The following is a 20,480-nucleotide window of genomic DNA, read 5'->3' as shown; positions in this document are numbered from 1 at the left end:
AAATTAGTTAGGGATGAAATCCAAAGACAGAATCTTCGAGGATATCCCGAGAGGTTTCTGACTCACTATTATTGGATTTTCTTTTTATATTCGATAAATATCAATCTCTGTTGATAACGTAGAGTCTGATTACCTACAACTACAAACAATTTATTAACTACAGTTTCGTTGCTGCCAATCATAATATTCCTTTATTGTTAACTACTTTTTAAAAGCTCTGTCCCTTTCTTTACATGTACATAAAAAGGAAATTGATTTCACTATCTGAGTACTCTAAGGATATAATAGTCTTCCGTAAAATGTACGGCAACACGTCGATGTTTACTGTCGATGTTCTTCACTCATCGATGTCAGGAGAAAAAAACATCGATGTTTTGTCTTTCGATACCCATCCCTACTAGAGAGACTACCTCTTCAAAACAGATGATTAAAATTAGCAGTTGAAGAAATTATCCATACTATAATAAGGAAAGAACTTGCTCATATACGTGCAGGAAAGGAAAATATTATGTTTGACGCATCATCACGTCTAAACTACTGGACTGATTAACTTGAAATTTCGCATATAGATTCTTAATTAACCGAGGGTGGTCCTAGGCCTATTTCTACTCTTCAAGACTCCACTCGGCCAAGTTTTAAAATAGACCCTTGCGGAGCACGGGTTACCTGCTGGTCAAATATAATATAGTCATAAAAGGCGATTGGGCGGGCGAAACCCGCCTCCCAGCCGAGCGCGAAGCGCGGAGCCTGCTTACCCACCCTACTGGAGGTGGCAGGGGGCGAAGCCCTGCCGAGCGCGAAGCGCGATTAATTTAGATAAAGTCAAATATAATATCAAATGATTTAGATGAACACTATCGCGGTTCCAACTCTTTTTTATGGAAGTGAGAATTGGATTCATACACAAAAATTTGACAGCAAGATACAAGCCGCTGAAATGAGATTTTTAAGAAGGTTTTTCGGCTGAACCAGGACAGATAGAATAAGAAATGAGGAAATAAGAGCAACGTTGTCTGTAATACCCGATAATACTGTAGTACACGACGAGATTATTCAGTTCATAATTACACTGTCTTCAGAAATGGAACTTTTCCATGATGAAGTGAGAATAGAGTGATTACGCAAATATTGTCAAATCCACAAAAATGAGTTTATTTAAAACCAGACTCGAGTTTCAATGGCATACTTGGCATCATATTTCACTGAAACTAAGTCTAGTTTTAAAAAAACGTATTTTTGTGGATTTGTCAAATTTGTGTAATCACTTTTCACCTAATATTCAAAATAGAAGAAACTGGTACTAGTCCAGTCAATATAGACATAAAAAGGGGGTATGATTGCAATTTATATGGTAGTTCTGATTTTTAATATATTATTTTGGTACATAAGAGAAGTCCAGAGCCAATTTCTTCATGCAAAATTTCTTTGTGATAAATAAAGGGTGGCCCAAAAACCTCGTATTTTCGGCTCATTTTCCAGTTTTCAGCTATTTCTGCCAAATCTCGTAATCGAACAGAAAAAGTTGCTCTCGCTTTTTTTTAAATTATAAAATTTTGAATAAAATGAGATCATTCGGAACTCTCTATCTTCAATGAGTACTGAGTTATGATTTTTCAAAAATGAGTGAAATTTGAAGGAAAAAAAAACAATTTGGATGAACTTAGTTTTTGATCAACAATATCTTCTGATTGTTACCATTTAGATGTATAATTCAAAATCCATCTGGGCGTATTTTTGTGCTCTACAATCTGAGATCAGGTAGAGCGCTCTATCTCATTTAGATTTCCAGGTACACCTGACAACAATGCTCCTTGTATTGTGGAAAACACCAAATTTTCAGCTTCAACCATCATCACCAACTACATTGTCCTCACATTGATATTTCGCACAATAACATAAGTTCATGAGATTATGTTCTATGAGAATCACCCGTTAGATGCACTTCATTTCAGTATTTCCTAGTGGAGAGGCGCGCTTAAGGACACCTCGAGGATCAAAATTTCAAATACTTATAACTTTTGACACAATGCTCAGATTTCATCGTAGGCCTACTATATTCTGTCCGATTACGAGATTTGGCAGAAATAGCTGCAAACTGGAAAATGAGCCGAAAATACGAGGTTTTTGGGCCACCCTGTATCTAGTACAAGGAAATTTTGCATGAAGAAATTGGTTCTGGACTTCTCTTATGTACCCAAATAATATATTATAAAATTAGAACTACAATATAAATTGCATGCACCAATGTATATAGTGACTGGACTATACAGACACTTGAATAGGATGCCTTCAGGAAGAATCCCTTCAGAAGCGAAACATTCAACACCCACTGGGGAAAGAGATATAGGAAGGCCGAGGAAAAGATGGTACCGAAACCGATTATTTACTAGACATAATCCTTGAAGAAGAAGAAGAAAAAGATTCGATTCATTCTCTATTATTACAGTGAGATTCACTTCAAGTTGTTAGCACTAATTGAATGGAAGGAAAGCATTGATGACAGTATGACAATATGCTGACAGTATGAATTGAATTGTACAATATTCACCTCATTAGTGCTGACTTGGTCATCCTTGCTGCACTTCTGCTGTTGCGTGGTTATAACAGCAGGTGAAGCGACGTGTGCCACGTCCGCCACTGGATGGGTGACCGCTGCGTCGCTCAGTCCACCGACTCCACTATCGGTGTCGGCTGGCTGCTTCTGGTGAGTCAGCATCTTGTCGACTTTGAGCAGATCTTCGTCCACCTTATAGGTCCCGCACGGTATGCCAAGCATAGAACTGATCGACACGTCCTTCATCTGTAAAAACAAATAATAAATAAAATCTCATTGTAAGCAACCAAGAAATCACAAGAAAAATATGACTTATTATAAGCGAATTTCCATATAGGCCTATCAGTATCGTATTCCGTGTCAGGTAGAATGAAAACATTCTTCGCATGAGATCTATTGGGGAATGACTATTCCCAATCTGCCCGGCTACTGATATGTGGGAATCTATATTTATTTTTTATTGATTCATAATAAGTACATCATGAAAATGATAGGGAGAGAAAAAATAAGGTAACCTTGTGCTATTCCTCTCCCAAATTTAGATAAGGTTACACATAGTCCGAAATAGGACGTCTTGTAGTTGTTCACTTCACAAAGTTTTCTATAGAATAGATTCATCAATTAGAGAATTTGTGTAGATTCAAACGTTAAACATTGTACAGTTTTCAAGTAAACATTCAATATTTCAAGACTAAGGCCCGGTTGCACAAAAGCCGGTTAAATTTTAACCGTGATTAACTTGACGAGAACCAATCATAGAAGGCGTTTTTGAAAGACGGCTTCTCTGATTGGTTCTCGTGGAATTAATCACGGTCAAAATTTAACCGGCTTTTGTGCAACCGGCTCTAAATGATTCAATCTCAAAAATCATATAGATTTTATCAACTTATTTTTTATCAAAAATATAGTCTGAGCTGAAGAAACCTTAGCATTGCTCTTATGGAGTACAGTACTGCCAGATTTCACAGAAGCCAGAAAGACATTGAGATAGATAGATAGATGCCTTTTATTTACACTTTACAATTTCAAAAGTGATGTGGGCGAAATTGAGGCAATAAAAGCCCCCCTCTTCCACTCAACCCACCATTGAGCTGATTGTCGAGAGAAAGAACGGAACGGAAAAGAGAGAACATGATTCATTTTGATAGAATCAGCATAAAAAATGGAAACAGGTGCTCCTATTCTCTTAAGAAATAACATTGGCCTTAAAGCCAATAGAGTTGCTGACAGTTTAAGTGCATCTTCTGAAATGAACAATCTTCAAATTCAAATGTAATTTATCCAAATTCACAATATATGCAATCAAAAGCAATAATAAAACAAAAACAAACAGCTCAGTAGGTTAAAAAAATAAACACTGGTATGTTTTATGATAAATAAATTAGTGAATTGGGAATAAAAAATACTACTTGCTGAAAGTATACAATATTCCACGTTTGCAAGTAGGATTGAATAATTGATTGGCACCCTTCATTTTTAGCTGCTGACAATATAAAGTGAATCTAACCTCGAACGTAGCTGCATCCAGAGTACACTGATCAACATTGTCGACTGGCTGAAAGAGGTTGCCAAAACTGGCAAGCAGCGTCTTAATCTGGTCGCAAAGCACATGCGCACGAATTGATGAAGTCACTGGCAGGTGGTTAGATGACGTCACTGGTTGATGTGATGTCATCACAGACTGGTGGTGAGATGACGTCACCGGCTGATTATGTGTAGACGTCACTGGCTGATGTTGGGATGACGTCACAGGCTGATGTTGAGTTGACGTCACCGGTTGTGGGTGTGATGCCGTCACAGTCTGGTGGTGTAATGGCGTTGCTGACTGTTGGTGTGATGACGTCACTGACTGCTGTTGTGATGACGTCACAGCGTCCACCCTGAGCAACAGTAGCTGCCAGGCTGATAGCACGCTAGCCAAAACGGGACCCACAACCTCCACTAGTTCAGTCAATGAGCACAGGTCTAGCAACTGTAATTCAACAAATTGATGAGAAATAATTGTTGTACCTTTCCTCAAGTCAAGTATTTGTAAATAACGTTCACGATGTATTGTCATAGAGAAAAGATAGCATAAGAAGAAGATGGAATTATGACAGAAGGATTATGGAACTATAGCATAAGAAGAATCCCATGATATAAGGGATTTATGTTCCCAATTTCACTGTTAAATCAAGCCTTTAGTCCTAATAGTTCTTTTTCGTGAAGCTATGTGACGCTGGTAGTCTGTTATACTGTGCCGTTCTCACACTCTCACCCCAACAAAACAGTAATAATAGAAAGTAGTCGTTAGTAATCGGCTTGAGTTGACAGTAATCGTTATTGATCGTCATAGATTATGCAAACACAATTTTAGCAGTAGTCAGTTTTCCGTTTTCTCCTTGTCTTTAATAATAATAAATTTGAATTTATTTCTGCGTGAAAATATACAAAACATGTGGAAATTAAGAGTAATACAGTTGAACAGAATATGCACACCTTTTGAACTAGTTTAAAATCTATTTGTGATAGTGTATGGAGACTATATCATTTTTTATCATAATCTCAGAACTACAGGAGTCAGAAATTGATGAATTGAAGTTATAATGTTTTTCATAGTGTAAGATTTATAGTGAAATTGAAATTGATGGCTAGTCTCTGAGACTAGCTTCAACTACTATAGTAAAAAATTATTGATCATCATAGATTGTACAAACACAATTTGAGCAGTATTCGTTACTTGAATAGAAATACACACCAGGCATTTCGTTTCTGGTTCTGTACCTTGAAGGGGACATAATGTATCAATTATTGAAATGAGAGTATTTTAAAACATGCTTAAGATGAAGAAATTCATAGAAATGACAAACAAAAACTCAATTTAAATTTATTGCTAGTAGGTTATAAATGATCAATTTATAGGCTATTTATCCCTATAACCAATTTGTAACCTATAAAACACAATTTAAACAGTTGTCATTTGAAAAGAGGCACACACACACCAGAAGTCATACAGTAATAGAGTGTCATTTTTATGTATCATGAAGACATCTAAACGTGGAATAATATACATGGATATGCTTACACATGTAAGTCAACCTCAAATTTCAAATAGACTATACTCTGAAGTCTGAATAAAACAAAGAAATCTATATACTTTAATAAAGGAAAGAACTGACTTATACACGTACGGGATAGGAAATTCACGAATGACGCATCATCACGTCTAAACTAATAACCTGATTAACTTGAAATTCTGCATATAGATTCTTAATTTACCGAGGATTGTTATAGCATAGGCCCATTTTGAATTCTTCAAAATTTAAGCACGTTAAGTTTTCATTTTGTCAAGTTTCCAATTCGACCCTTGCGAGGCACGGGTTAGCTGCTAGTCAACAATAAAGTAAGAACAAATAAAGCGGGGACACATCTGCCAGCGTTCAGATCCCACTCAGATGCGATCAGGGATGATAACGGCCTAGAATGATGCATGCCACACAAGTCTGCCATATGAGCGATCTGTCCTACACTGTAGAGAAATATCAGGCATGAGTAGAATTGGAACGCTGAAAGATATGTGTGGCCCCGGCTTGATATTGCAATATTGCGGACATCTCATACAAAAATTCAGGATTCTTAGGGGCGTGGAACAAGGTTGAGAAACCCTTCTGGCACATAATTACATAAAGAAATACATTTATTTCAGAATCTGAAAAATATAGAATTCACTCATCACATACATGAATATAAATATTTCACAAGGTATTTCGGTTCAAGTGGTTCTGTATACCTTGAAGGGGACAAAATAATGTATCAATTGAAATGAAAGTATTTAACCAACCTGTTTAAGATGAGCTCTGAGTTCATCAGGCTTAATACTGGCCAGCGAACGACGCTTCAACTTTCTCTTTGAAAAACTACCTCCTCCTCCTCCTCCTCCTCCTCCTCCCGATCCTCTCGACTGCTCCACCCCTGTGTGCATTAATTAATACATTTAATATATGAAAGCATTCATAGTATGCATTAATTAATACATTTAATTTATGAAAGCATTAATAAACTCAACAACAAAAAAATAATACAGTAAGTAAAGATACACGTATTAGAATCAGTCGAATTCCTAAGACACTTTGCACATTGTACGTTGAACCCTGATATGAAATGCTGGTGGATTAAGTCATGTCAATTGACTGTTATTATGCTAATTGAATGGTTTCATTATGTCTTCATAATAATAAAATCAAAATCATTGTGAGTCTAAATAACGGCTCTGAGTTGTAACAAACTTTAAATGTAATAGTATTTATTTAATCATTCATTTATTAGATAGAGTAAACAATAGCCTACAGTATTAAATTATGTGAAAGCGTAGAGAAAATATAGTATTTTTCTCTATGGTAGTAGATAATATCTCAGAAGAAGGAGAAAACGATTCTTCTTTCTTCTTCAAATTGTCAACCAGAGATCAGCTTGTAATGGGTCATTTATTTATGAAGTATTCTAATAAGACTGTTTAACCTTCCGGGACGCGCGCCTATTTTTGTAACACGAGGACGCGCGCGTTGACTTTATACCAACACTTGCCTTCATTAAATAGCTACTATATCAATTTATATGTGCACTTTTACCATTATTTCCATCACAAGACTATTTTGAATGTTATAATATTTAAACTTATTTTTGAACTTTATAATAAACTTAAAATGCGAGATGTCTATTCAGACGCACCAAAGTAATCCTTCGAATTCAGAATACAAAAATGAATATCAATCTTTTAGAAACAAACAAATAAAGAAAATAACACATGCTAAGAGAAATTATATAATTAAAAATTTTAATGACTCAAAAAACGATATTAGAAAGAAATGGAAGTGTATAAATGGAATCTGGGAAGATCATCGATGTGTCTGATGACAGAGTCCTAAACAGTTTTCTAATAAATTCTCAACTCCCGACCAAATTTGTTCTGCTTTCGCCGCCTCTTTATATAAAAAATATCAGGAATATTCTCATTCATGTCCACTGATTCTCGATGACTCTGTCGCGGTCCCACCTAATGTAAATTTCTATCTCAGAAAAGCTACTGTTCAAGACATTAAACAAATAGTAAATAATATGGATAAAAAATAAATCACCTGGTTTTGATGGTGTGGGAGTTTTGGATTTTCATATCCTTGACGACTATCTCATATCCTCTATGTAACTTGATCAACTTATCTATCTCAAAAGGAATTTTTCCTGACTCAATGAAGATTTCTATAGTTAAACCAATTTATAAAATGGTGCTCGTGATAACTTTAAACAATTTCAGACCTATATCTAAAAGTGTCAGGACCCGAGAAAATTTTTGAAAAATATTTATTCACAAAACTTAAATAATACCTTCTTCAAAATAATATTCTTTCCAACTCTCAATATGGTTTCAAAAGGGAAAAAAGCACTGAGTCCCTTCTCGTAATTTTACTAATAAAATAACAATCTGCTAAACGACAGATATCATGTTCTTGCACTATTTATCGATTTTCTAAAGCTTTTGACAACTTGATCACAAGATTTACTGCGAGAATTATCAAATATAGGAATTACTGGCAATGTATTGAAGTTATTCAAGAGCTATCTGACTGATAGATATTTCATGGTCAACCTGGGTGGCAATCACAGTGGATTACATAAAAATGATGATTGGGTGTACCACAAGGAAGTATTTTAGGCCCGATTTTATATAACATCTATGTAAAACTCATTTCCAGTGTAATTAGTCATGGAGAAGTACTAATGTATGCAGATGATACTGTTCTGATAGTTGGACATAGAGATTGAAAACAGCCAGCAATTGATCCAACTGGATTATAACAGAATCCTAAGATGGTCCCACGACAGAAATCTAATTGTTAATAGAAAAAAAACTGTATTAATGCACTTCAAGTCTCCCATCTGAGATGCAATGAAATACCAACAGTATCAAGTCATGACTGCCATTGCCTTTATTCAAATGCTTTTCTAACTTGCAAATGTCCGCTCTAGATCTAGTGAATAGCACCCGTTATCTTGGTATTTTAATTGATTGTAGCCTGAGATGGAATCCTCATATCGATCACACTGCAAAAAGACTTCAAGCGCTAAATGCAAAAATTTATATCTGCATAGAAACATCACTCCCGAATGCTTGTATCTAATTTATAAGTCACTGATGGAACCTATTGTTAGATTTGGAATTGAAACATGGGGAAGTGCAGCAAATTATCTTTTAAAAAGAATAGAGCGAATCCAATGAGAACATTAAACTGTATATCAACCAGAATCCCTGTCTTAATATTGATCCAACAACCTACAAAACATCTATATATTTTACCATACCCTATCACCCAGAATTTTTACTTTTACAAAACTTATAACACTTTTTAAAGTAATTTTCAGTATAGATTCTTGCTCCTGCCGCACCTTACAACTTGAGATTTCATAATATTCCTAGTCCCCAGATTCAATAAGGTATACGGCAAAAGATCCCTCCACTATGTTCTTCCCTACTTATTCAATAGACTTCCCCAAAATATTCGAGACTACACTAAAAAAGACATAATGATGTATCTTAATATTAATGCGAACATACTAAACTTATAATTTATTATATACTTAGATTATCTATAATATATTATTATTATTGTTACTATTATTTGGCTACACAATTACCAGCGAGTTTTATATTATTTCTAAGTTCTGGTGCTGAAATTCTATTTTTCTCATTGTTGACACTGCCGCCTGCCTCAGCGATGAAATGTTTTATCAAGATAGTGTGAAACAATCCTTCTTTCTATTTTTCTTCTTCTTTTTCATACTTTTCAGTTGATTTTTCTTATTCAACAAACTTTGTAAAGTTATTTTTAGTTTATTTCTTGTTTTTATTACATTACATATTGTCTTTTCTTTATTTACTTCGAACTTCGAATGTCATAAAAATTCCTAGTAAACTTACCTAATTATGTTCTTAATATTGTTTTTGTGATTGGGCACCCGCCGAAAAACTACAGGTTTGGCAGGACCCTAAAGTGTTTTTTTTGAAATTGTGAATAAAATTGATTTGATTTGATTTGATTTTGTTAGAATGATATTTTTATATGTTTTGGATTTTTAATAATATTAGAGGGAACTAAAAAAAATAATGGTTATGTTAGAAAACTTTTAATACACATAGTAAAAACTCCGTACAGAAACATACCTTCATTCAATGTTTTAAGTTTTTTTTTTATTTCTCAATTTTTGTTTGTTCAGGCCACTTCAGTTCTATTCGATTGTAAACAATCTCGCTCTCTTTTGAATTGAGGTGCTGAAGATACAATATGCTGGTTAGTGCAATATAAAATCTCATCAATCATATCTAGGCTGATAACTGATAAAAATGCTTTAACTTTGTCTTTTGCATTCTTAGCCACCTTCTTTGTACCTGGGAGAATTTTTCTAATATTTTTATTCTTAGTCTTGCTGGTTGTTGCTACTTCAGACGTACACACCAGATTGTTTCACCATCCTTCCCAAGAATAAACTCAATATCATCATGTTCGGGAAAATTTTCATCAACGAAATTACTGGTTTCTCATTCACTTCCATTGTCTTCTTCCTTCTACTTCACTATCATCCGAAAATTCGTTGTATTCTATCACTTCCTCACTGTCATCTGAAAGTCAATGTTTTGCAATCTTCTGAACTACTTCATTGAGGAGTCTGTCTATTTCACTTGTTCTTGGAACATCTGACATCACGAAAATTGTCAAAACTGTTTATAATTAACAAAATTAATAATAGCTCATCTGAAACTAACGGTAAAATCACACTCACTTTCGAAAAATGGATCACTGGACTTCAAACTTTACACTAAGCTAGGACGCGCGCGATGTAAAAAGTACAACATTTCTGACACCGGTCTCTTCAACACTTGATAGGGTATGACCAGTGATTGATAGTAATGCAATATTTTGTCTATGGGCAGAGCTAGATGTCGCGGAGGAATACTTAAAGGTTACCAACCTCACGGATGTGAATTTCTCAATTGAAACGAAAAACTTTCTGACTGTTGTACTTTTTACAACGGCGCGCGTCCCGGAAGGTTAATTATTATAGAAAACACTAGTTTCAGCCTGGAATTGATTGTATTTAAATAAGAATATATAAAGAGGGTACTAGTGATTTCTATAATATTAAACGGGTCATTTATTATAACTGGTGTCACGGGAATCGAGTGGTTTTAGAAGTGGCTGTAGTCGGCCATTTTGAAAGAGATAGGGCGTGTGACGTGTACAATCTACTCCTCGTCTCATAGCATTTTACTGTCAGTAGCTGCCAATGTATCTAGAATACATGTATACCAATGTACTCTAGCTGCCATGGATCGGTGGACACTAGAGCAACACATGATTGTGTTGTTAGAAGTTGTGAATCGGTGACTGCAGTTCAACATGAATTCCTACGACAATTCAACATTAATTGAAATGACTCTGTTCCCAAGCGCGACACAATTTTACATGGGTCATTTAGTATAATGTGTGATGGTGCTTATTAACTGACTAGCCGTCAGGCTCGCTTCGCTCGCCATATCCGTCTAGCCAGGGGGCGGAGCCCCCTGGACCCCCAACTGGATCGTCCAAAAATGAGATCAGCGGGCTCGCTTTGCTCACCTGCATGTAGACCTCAGCGGAACCTCTGTACCGAATTTGAACGTATTATGTCAATTTGATCACAAAAAACACCTGTTACTATATCGGCGTATCTTTGGCGAACAAAATTCTTCCACCTCAGCTAAACCTGTGTACTGATTTTTTTTAAATAATTATATTTCCATCAATTATTGAAAAAGGTGAGGAAACGCAGAAAAGCTGAGAAAACGCTAATTTTGGCTAATTGGATAAATTGGTATTTAGGACGTCCTGGATAAATGCATTTCAATCTTCAACTTGGTGCCAACCTAACAAAGTCAACTCAACTTAATGCCAACCTGACAAAAATTTTTATTTAGTTACCAGAACAACTGTTTCGGAGAGGTACTCTCTCTAGATTATAGTTCTATATTAACATATGATATGGACATTTCAATATTATAATTTTAAGATATTGGAATAAGAAGAATATAGTCTACATGCTAAAAGAACTTTAAACCCTTAAAAACCACCCTTAGAGTTAAAATATCGCCAAAAGATTTCTTAGTGCGCCTCTAAAGGGCCAACTGAACATAAATACCAAATTTGATCGTTTTTGGTCCGGTAGATTTTTAGTTCTGCGAGTGAGTGAGTGAGTGAGTGAGTCAGTCAGTCAGTGAGTGAGTGAGTGCCATTTCGCTTTTATATAATTATATACATAAGAGACTTAGGCTCATATGCACCATCTAGGTTTAACACTAAACAGGGTTTACATTAATACATCTGGATTGCATCTATTATACTGTAATGTGTAACATTCCGGGTTTAAACCACAACTGATCAAACATAATTTAAACTGGGATAGTGCATAGGCCCTTAGAAACTGGATACGATCAGACTTTCACATTGAACCTGTTTTTTGCATATTACCTGAGGGGGCCTGGGGGGGCGGAGCGGATTCACTTGTAGCGGGGGGCCGATGATCGGGGTACTTGAAGAAGTGGTTCTCCATTTTGGGAAAGCCCAGGTAGACTTTGTTGCACTTTGGACACCGAAAGCTGGATGAGATGCGACGCTTTTTCGTCTCCGCTAAGCCTTCAACAACAAAAATACAAATATTATTATGTTGAGAACTAATACTAATTTAACTATACTTGAAATACTAAGGGCTAGTCTATATGCTAACACTACGTTTAACGCTAAACCACGTTTACTTGTAGATATGGTTGCATTTATCATACGGGGTTTATTTATTTATTTACATTAACCAATGCACAAATCAAATACATGATTAGAAAAGGTCCAACAGGCCTAGCCCAAAACTGTTCCCTTCCCGAATTTAATAGTATTAGGCCAATCTCTAAAAGGTAGGTTATTTATTTATTTATTTATTTATTTATTAGATAGAGCGAACAATACAATAGTCGGAAAAGAAAAAACAGGCTATTGCCCAAAACTTCTTCAATTTCCTGATTTTGTCACAAATCGTCCAATATTATGTAGGTTATGTACACTTCAATTTCAACACCAATCTTCAATCTGAAACTATGAATCAGATGTTATGATGCTTCACTTCAAATTCCGAGTCGAACAGCTGACATTTCTCAGTTTAAACCGAGTATCTGCATACTGGCCTTAATATCCTATTATATTAAGCAAGCAATTTCTGTATATCTGTTTATATTCTTATATCTGGTTATTTTTATATTTTTATATCTGGTCATTTATGTTCAACGGATCTCGAAAACGGCCCTAACGATTTTCACGAAATTTGGAACATAGTAGGTTTATGATATAAAAATTCGATTGCACTAGATCTCATCCTTGGAAAAACTCGCTGAACGACATTAAAAGGATAATTCATCATTGGCTGAAACTTTCGTCTTCTGTGGATAGTAAAAAGTGAGCGAGTGATACTGTAGAAAATCAAAATATGCATCCCCGAAATTCATAAGCTGACGTATAGCCACGTCGTATAAACACGACCATTTTAGAGAATTGTGTCATAGAAAAACAATAGCGTAAGTAGGTATACCATGGTATAGGGCGTTTATGTTGCAACTTTTACTGTTATCTCAAGCCGATTACTGTCGATTTTTACTGTTTTGTAGGGGTGAGAGTGTATGAACGGCACAATATGAGAGACTACCAGCGTCACACAGCTTCACGGGAGAGAACTACGTGGACTATCGGCTTGAGATAACAGTAAACGTTGCGACATAAACGCCCTATACCATGGGATATCTACTTACGTTATTATTTCTCTATGATTGTGTTTTGTTTATCAATAAATAAAAATAACGAGCGAAGCTCGGTGCCCCGATATTAGTTAATAAAGTATAATAGTTTAAACTTTATTAGGCCCGGTTTCCGAACTCGGGATTTAGCTGATTACTAGACTTTAAACAGCTGGAGTCAGAAAATTTGGCTTCCGAAACGGGGCGTAGTCGCAGTCCACGTTTAAATTAAATTTCAAAAAACTAGAAAATTGAACACAAAATAAAATAAAGAGAAATAGTGTAAAGTTTCAGCTATTTTGAATTATTCAGGAATGTTTCATTTCGTCAAGGAAAACCGTTTCCAATTATAGAAATGAGAAAATAAAGATTATCATAAAAACTACGACTACGCCACGTTTCGGAAAGCCAATTTTTCTGACTCCAGCTGTTTAAGTCTAGTAATCAGCTAAATCCCGAACTCGGAAACCGGCCCTTAGTGTAATATTTTACTATACTTGAAAACTAATACAATACAAATTTAAAACAAATTAAACTATAGTGAGATTCACTACTGGTCAGCATCTGTTTAACATTGATTTGCTATCATTGTTCGTAATTAGACAGTGTCGATAACACTATCCTTCTCCAACTCACACCATTGAAACATTTCCCGTGATTAATTGCTTGATTTCCAATGTCAGCAGTCACTGTTCAGATGTAAACAAGCAATCTTCATTAGGTCATCTGAAATGTGGTGGAATATGGAATAATCAATATAATATTAAGAGAGAGTAGGGTTGTGTTTGTTCGTGTGTTCGTTTGTTCGCATAAAAACATGTCAACTTGTGGATTGTATACCGGAAAAACGGGAATGATTTAGATCTCCAAATTTCGAACATAGATTCTAAAAATATCAATCTCGTGCACCTCGAAGCCCAAATTTCAATTTTATTTATAGATTTTTTAGAATTAATGTTCAAATTTCATTCATTAGACATGAATACATACCATATGTTACAACTATAATCTAGATTTTTCTTCTATGTGATATAATGTAAGATAATAAGGTTAATAATTGGTGTCCACTACTAAATAGACTACTACCACTGCTCCTTATTCAATTCGTGATTGTTTGTTCCAGTTGTATTAACCATACATATATATGATACTTGTTTTCAATTTGTCTCCTCCTTGTTTAAGTATATAAGTATATTAAAAAATGTAGTTATTGTATGATATTGAGAATTGTTAATATGCACAACAATATCTCATATAAGCTCAACTCTATTTGTATTTTTTCATGAACAAATAAATTGATTTATTATTATTATAATCGAGAGAATACCTCTTCAAAACAGATGATTGAAATTGGCAACTGAATTAATAACCAGTCCAATTTTGTCAGGTTAGCATTAATTGAGGAAGGTTTCTGAACAAGTTTTGAGTTCTGTCACTTTATTAGGTTAGCACCAAGTTGAAGAAGTTATCTATACTATTGAGGAAAGATCTAGCTCATACACGTATGGGATAGGAAAAATTACGATTGACGCATCATCAAGTCTAAACTACTGTACTGATTAACTTGAAATTCTGCATATAGATTCTTAATTAACCAATGATGGTTCTAGGCCTATTTCAAACTCTTCAAGATTCCACTCGGTCAAGTTTTCAATTTGTCAAGTTTTAAAATAGACCTTGAAGAGCACGGGTTTTATAATAATATGGATGATTTGCCATCATATTGGTACCGCTGGCCTTGATGAGGCAAGACATGGCCAGCGACTTGGCAAGTCACTGGACCAACGCGTGGACTAGACATTGAAAGACTGACATACCTGGCAACAGATGGATTTGGTGAGAGTCGGCTGACGTGTCTTGGTCCTCAGGATCGTCGCTGTGATAGTCGCTGTAGGAGTTTTCGTCGTCCGACTGCCGTCGTCGGATGCGTTTGTAGTCGCGCACTATGTGGCGGGGCGGTCGCGACAGGCGACCCGATCGCGTACGCGGCAGCGCTACCTTCCTACAAACCCAAATACAAATATGACAAATTGTTCAATTTTCCTACAAATAGGAATAAAATATGTACTTAGAATGGTATGAATTTAATTTTTATAACCTGACGATGGTGTGAACACTGAAACTAATTGTTATAATTTGAATTCTTAGGGCCGGTTTCCGAGCTCGGGATTTAGCTAAGTTCTAGACTTTAACTGGCTTTAAACACTGGAGTCAGAAAATTGGCTTTCCGAGTCAGAGCGTTAACGCAGTCGAGGACTTAAATAGACTCTAGAGTTTAGAGATCACGTTAGACCCTGGAGTTCATAATTTCGCTTACTGAGTGAAGGGTTTATAAGTACAGGACTTGAATTAGATTCTCGACTCTTTCCGAGTCGAGGATTTATCAGGAATCGTTAAGTCCAAAACTTGAAACAACGTGATTTTAAACCCTCGACTCGGGTAGGGTTTAAATTTAAGTTCTAGACTTAACTGAGCAGAGACAATTCAGTTATTGTTTTGGAGTAGATGAAAAGCCAAATAGATGTCATGGAATACCTCAATTATTTGTATTAGTCCATATATAATATTATTAGTCCATATTAATATTATTAGTCCATAATTTATAGTTTGCAAGTTCATTTTGGAATAAAATTACGGTATATCAGAATTGTGTGAAAAAGTAACCTTATTTTACAACGACTGTGACATAACCTAAAAATGTTTAAGAAAAATAATACAAGGATTGCCTTGGAGTTTATATTCCAATCTGAATGTTATTAATCATATAATATTAATTAATAATATAACAATAATAAATTATTATTCCAGTTTTTTTTCAAAACAAATACGTTTTTAAACTCAATAGCCGGATGAAATTTTTATTCCAAAATCACTGGCTAGGATCAATGAAACGTTATAATAGCATAACGTAAAATGAAATTTTTATTCATTAATCTCTCAAAAGGTTAGGTTTTGCTTTGAATAGGCCTACAAAGAAATCGAAACTTATTTAGTCCAGACAATGAATGATCAAAAAAGGGTATAGAGGGAAAAGTTTGGAAGACAATTTTTGACCCTGCAGTCCTGTTTGGGGTAGTGAGGAGGTAAACATATCAAAAGTCCCCACCCCTACCCACTGTGCTAATGGGGAGGGGGTGGTTCAAAGGTACTATTTTTTGGTTTCTCGCATATAACTCGAAAATTATGCAATTTACAGACATGACTATCCTATAAGAAATTAAAGATTTCCTACAATATTGATCTTACAACTTTTTCTATATCTCTTTCACTTTTCGAGATATCCGCTCTACTAAATGATGTGACATTTGACAAAAAAAACCCACATTTTTCTTCGATTTTTTGCTATTTTTGCTCTTATAACTTTTTTAATATCGATAGGATATGAAATCTATGCTGATCATGAGCTTATAGAGCATCAAATTCTCTTTAATTTGATGTATAATTTCACAAGTTCACGCACATCCCCACGACTGTTGCAGCAGCTTCAGTGTTGAGTGTGAGATCTTCAGTTATGCAAAAATAGACCAATTGACAAAGGAATTTGGAGAGAATGTTTTGAACACAATTTTTGATTCGCAGCTTTGTTGGGACCAGTTAGGGGGTGAACATATCAAAAGTCCCCATCCCTACCCTTGTGCTAAAGGGATGAGGGTGGTTTAAAAGTTGCATTTTTCAATGTTTTGCTTACACGCTCATATCTTGAGGAAAATGCGTTCAACCGACATGACTAACTATTCAAAAATAAAGCTTGATAAATTCTCTACAATATTTGTTGTGTGGTGATTTGTGATATCTCAAACAGTTTTCGAGATATACACTCTTAAATGTGTAAAATTGTTAAAATAACAGCTTTTAATCCTATTTTTTGATGTTTCAGGGCCTACAACTCTCCAACAATGCATCGTAAAAATGAATGCTCACCGTAGATTTGTAGAGCTTTGTTTTCTCTTCAATTTGATGTATTATTTCACTAGATAGACCCTGGAGTTTAGAAGATAAAATCGTGACTCAGAAAGTCAATTTAGACCCGAGCGCTTATTTTAGTCGTGGACTCTGTAAGTCCAGAACTTATAGATCCCGAGCTCGGAAACCGGCCCTTCATCTATTAATTTCAAAGGGTATTATAATTCTATTTTATAAATAAAAAATGTTATTCACTGATAAATCGATAGATCGACCGGGTTGGTCTAGTGGTAAGAAGCGTTACAAACTTCGGCCTGCTAGCACCACCTGGTTCGTGGGTTCGAATCCCGTCGTTGGCATGGACATTTGATCATCTCATCAATTAACCAACGCACTCTCCAATACCCAAGCACAATTAAAAAGTTCATGTAGGTATCAACCACAGTAAAAAAATGCATAGTTCAGTATATTAGGTGCAGTCGAACTATTAAACTAAAATTTTGAAATGGTTTCACTTTCCTACGAATGGAAATGAAAGTTTATCATTCACCGATAAATACAATGCTCAGTAAAATAGGTGTCGCCAATCAATAAAACTATAACTGTTAAAATTGTTATCATCTTTATTTCATTTCAAAAGAGAGAAAATTTCAAGATATGTGGGTATTTTCATTTTCTATTTCAAAAAAATAATACTTATGATCTATTTTATGATTTGTAGATGAGAACAAACATTTAAACTAACACAAAATGTTATGACAAGAATACTAATAAGAGACGATAGGACTGTGTTTATAAGTAAGTTTGTGGCATCAATATGTAGTCAAGATTAAAAACTCGAATTATAAGAAAACGGTATGGATTTGAATCACTAGATTTCAGTATGGCTTAAAGTAAATTTATATCCAGTACCGTGATAATCTTTCCATCTGATGAAAATTAATTTTTTACAATCAAAAATATTTTCTTCAGCATTATTTAGTTCATTTGATTATTTTTAATCACCTATTAAATTAGTTTTTTTTCAAATGTGAGAATAAACTTATACTGATCGGCACGCATAATAAACCATGACTGCAAAACAAAATATTGAAACCAAAGAACTTAAAGATGCATACCTCTTTAAGGTCTTCGATTGAAACTATAGACCTTATAGAAATACAGAAATAGACTGGCTTCTCCAGACAATACAATATATAGTCTAGATTAAAGCCTCTTATTCAAAAGACCATGTGGTAGGGACAATAATTAAAAGTATATTTGGCTTCAGGCTGGCTTCTTCATAGACAAAAATTAAATGACTTTCAGCACTAACTGGAGGATCCAGGGTGAATTAAAATTATTAGATGGATCCAATTACTATAAAATATAAGTAGATGAAATCAAGCTATCTTGCATGTAAGAATTGTTATTTTCTACATTTAAAAATGAATTGGTATTCAAACTGACTACTTTATACAAAAAAATCAATAAAACAATATTAAAATCTAAAGCACCCTTTATTTAAAAAAAAAACTTAAAATATTTCAACAACTAGTTTCGGTGATCACACCATCGTCAGGTTATAAAATAATTTATTTTTTTAATAAAGGGTGCTTTAAGATGTTTATATTGTTTTATTAATTAAAACGTAGCCCATGTGAATGAAGTGGTTTTTTTAAAAAATCAATATATTTTAGCACAAAAGAACTCGATGATGTGTACTAGATGATTGGAAACACTTCATCAAATCCAGAAAAATATGAGAAGAATATGACTTTAAAGAAAAATTAATTGTCTATTAAAATGTTTATCCTAATTCGAAACCTATATTTGTTTCGAGAAAATGCAATCAATTTTAGCACTGTCTATTAAAGATACAAGGAAGATTCTACATCGTAGACACTCGTAGGCCTACTTCTCATCAGATACTACCAAAAATAAGATCCAAGCCACACGAGGCGTTTCTTCAGTTGTCAGGAAAGGATTGGTAGTTCTCTGATTGGTTGGACAGGAAGCTCATCACCCGATACGCCAACCCAATCAGTCAATCGGACAGCTTCCTGATCTCTTGTGCCGACTGAAAAAACGTCTCGTGTGGCTTGGCCCTAAGAAAGACTAGTAGCAGTAGAAGGATGGAGTGTAAATAAAGTAAAGCAAGAAGTGAAAGAATAAGATGTTGATATTGCCATCTTCATAAGATGTTGATATTGCCATCTTCATAAGATGTTGACATCTTCAGTTGAAGTTCAGATGTGGTAGGTGTTACCATGAAACCTGGTTCTGTAATATGAATTAATTTTCGAATAAATTAAAGTGGTATTGACAACATCAACATCTTATTCTTTCAATTATGGAGAAATACCATAACATCTCATACTATACAATCAGATTATTAAAGCAAGAAGATTGAAAAGTGGATGAAATAAAGTAAGAACTGGAAGAACGAGTGAGAAAAGTACTGACTTGCGAGGAGGCTCCTCAGGCGCGGGAGGGGTTGTGGTGGTGGGGGAGGCCTCCCCATCACCCTTGCTAGTCCCTTTCAGAGGTCTACCCCTCTTCTTGGTCGAGTCGCCTGGTGATGATGACGGCTTCTTCAAGTGGAGGTCTTCTGGGTACACCATTCTACAACATTCATAATGAAATTATTTTGTCAGCTACTATAAAGAGTGTTTCAGAAGTAGTGTCGAACATTTTAGGGTATTCTTCCTGGATGATAGGAGACTACAAATGTCGTATTTGAAGTGTCCCAAACTTAGCGGTTATCCTTATAGCTGCCATTTTGTTTTTTTACTTGGGAATTTTCATCTCAAAAACGAAATGTTGTATTGATCTGAAATTTGACATGAATATTAAAATAAATAAATTTGAATGAATAACATAAATAAATAAATTATAAATTTGACATTTATGCTATAAAGACTCAACTTTAAAAAATAAAATAGAAAATTTTCGATGTAAATTTTCAAAATGGCAGCCATTTTAAATTTTTGATGGCAAATTTCACGAAAACTGTTCACTTGATAGAAAATTTACAAGAGACAAAAAAGTTGGCAAATTTTATCAAGATTTTAAGTATACCTTATTTATTAAGATTGGTCGAAGAATAACAGAGAAATTAATTATTTTCGCACTGCATGTTTGCACAAGACAACCAATATTATCTGAAAAACATTGTAAAGCTGTATGGCCATATGGAGA

The 20,480-nt window shown here is 34.8% G+C and overlaps 2 protein-coding genes across 4 annotated transcripts in view; both read right to left on the bottom strand.

Annotated features, from left to right (window-relative positions):
• Positions 1–20,480, bottom strand: part of LOC120353660 — a 172,966-nt gene that overhangs the window by 21,312 nt on the left and 131,174 nt on the right. The window lies entirely within an intron of this gene.
• LOC111055157 overlaps positions 2,438–20,480 on the bottom strand; it is a 32,430-nt gene continuing 14,387 nt past the window's right edge. The window contains exons 3-9 of one of the 2 annotated variants that reach the window (XM_039438282.1): positions 19,746–19,904; positions 15,215–15,399; positions 12,090–12,255; positions 7,079–7,083; positions 6,375–6,508; positions 4,062–4,526; positions 2,438–2,800 (exon numbers count right to left, since the gene is read on the bottom strand). In XM_039438282.1, the coding sequence (XP_039294216.1) occupies positions 2,453–2,800; positions 4,062–4,526; positions 6,375–6,508; positions 7,079–7,083; positions 12,090–12,255; positions 15,215–15,399; positions 19,746–19,904 (1,462 nt within the window). In that variant the 3' untranslated portion in view covers positions 2,438–2,452. The remainder of the gene's footprint in view (positions 2,801–4,061; positions 4,527–6,374; positions 6,509–7,078; positions 7,084–12,089; positions 12,256–15,214; positions 15,400–19,745; positions 19,905–20,480) is intronic. The other variant, XM_039438283.1, reaches the window with a different exon arrangement.

Source organism: Nilaparvata lugens, chromosome 11 (genome assembly GCF_014356525.2).
Source record: "Nilaparvata lugens isolate BPH chromosome 11, ASM1435652v1, whole genome shotgun sequence".
NCBI lineage: Eukaryota > Metazoa > Arthropoda > Insecta > Hemiptera > Delphacidae > Nilaparvata > Nilaparvata lugens.
Note: the sequence above shows the minus strand (reverse complement) of the source record. Positions and strands in the feature narration are given on the sequence as shown.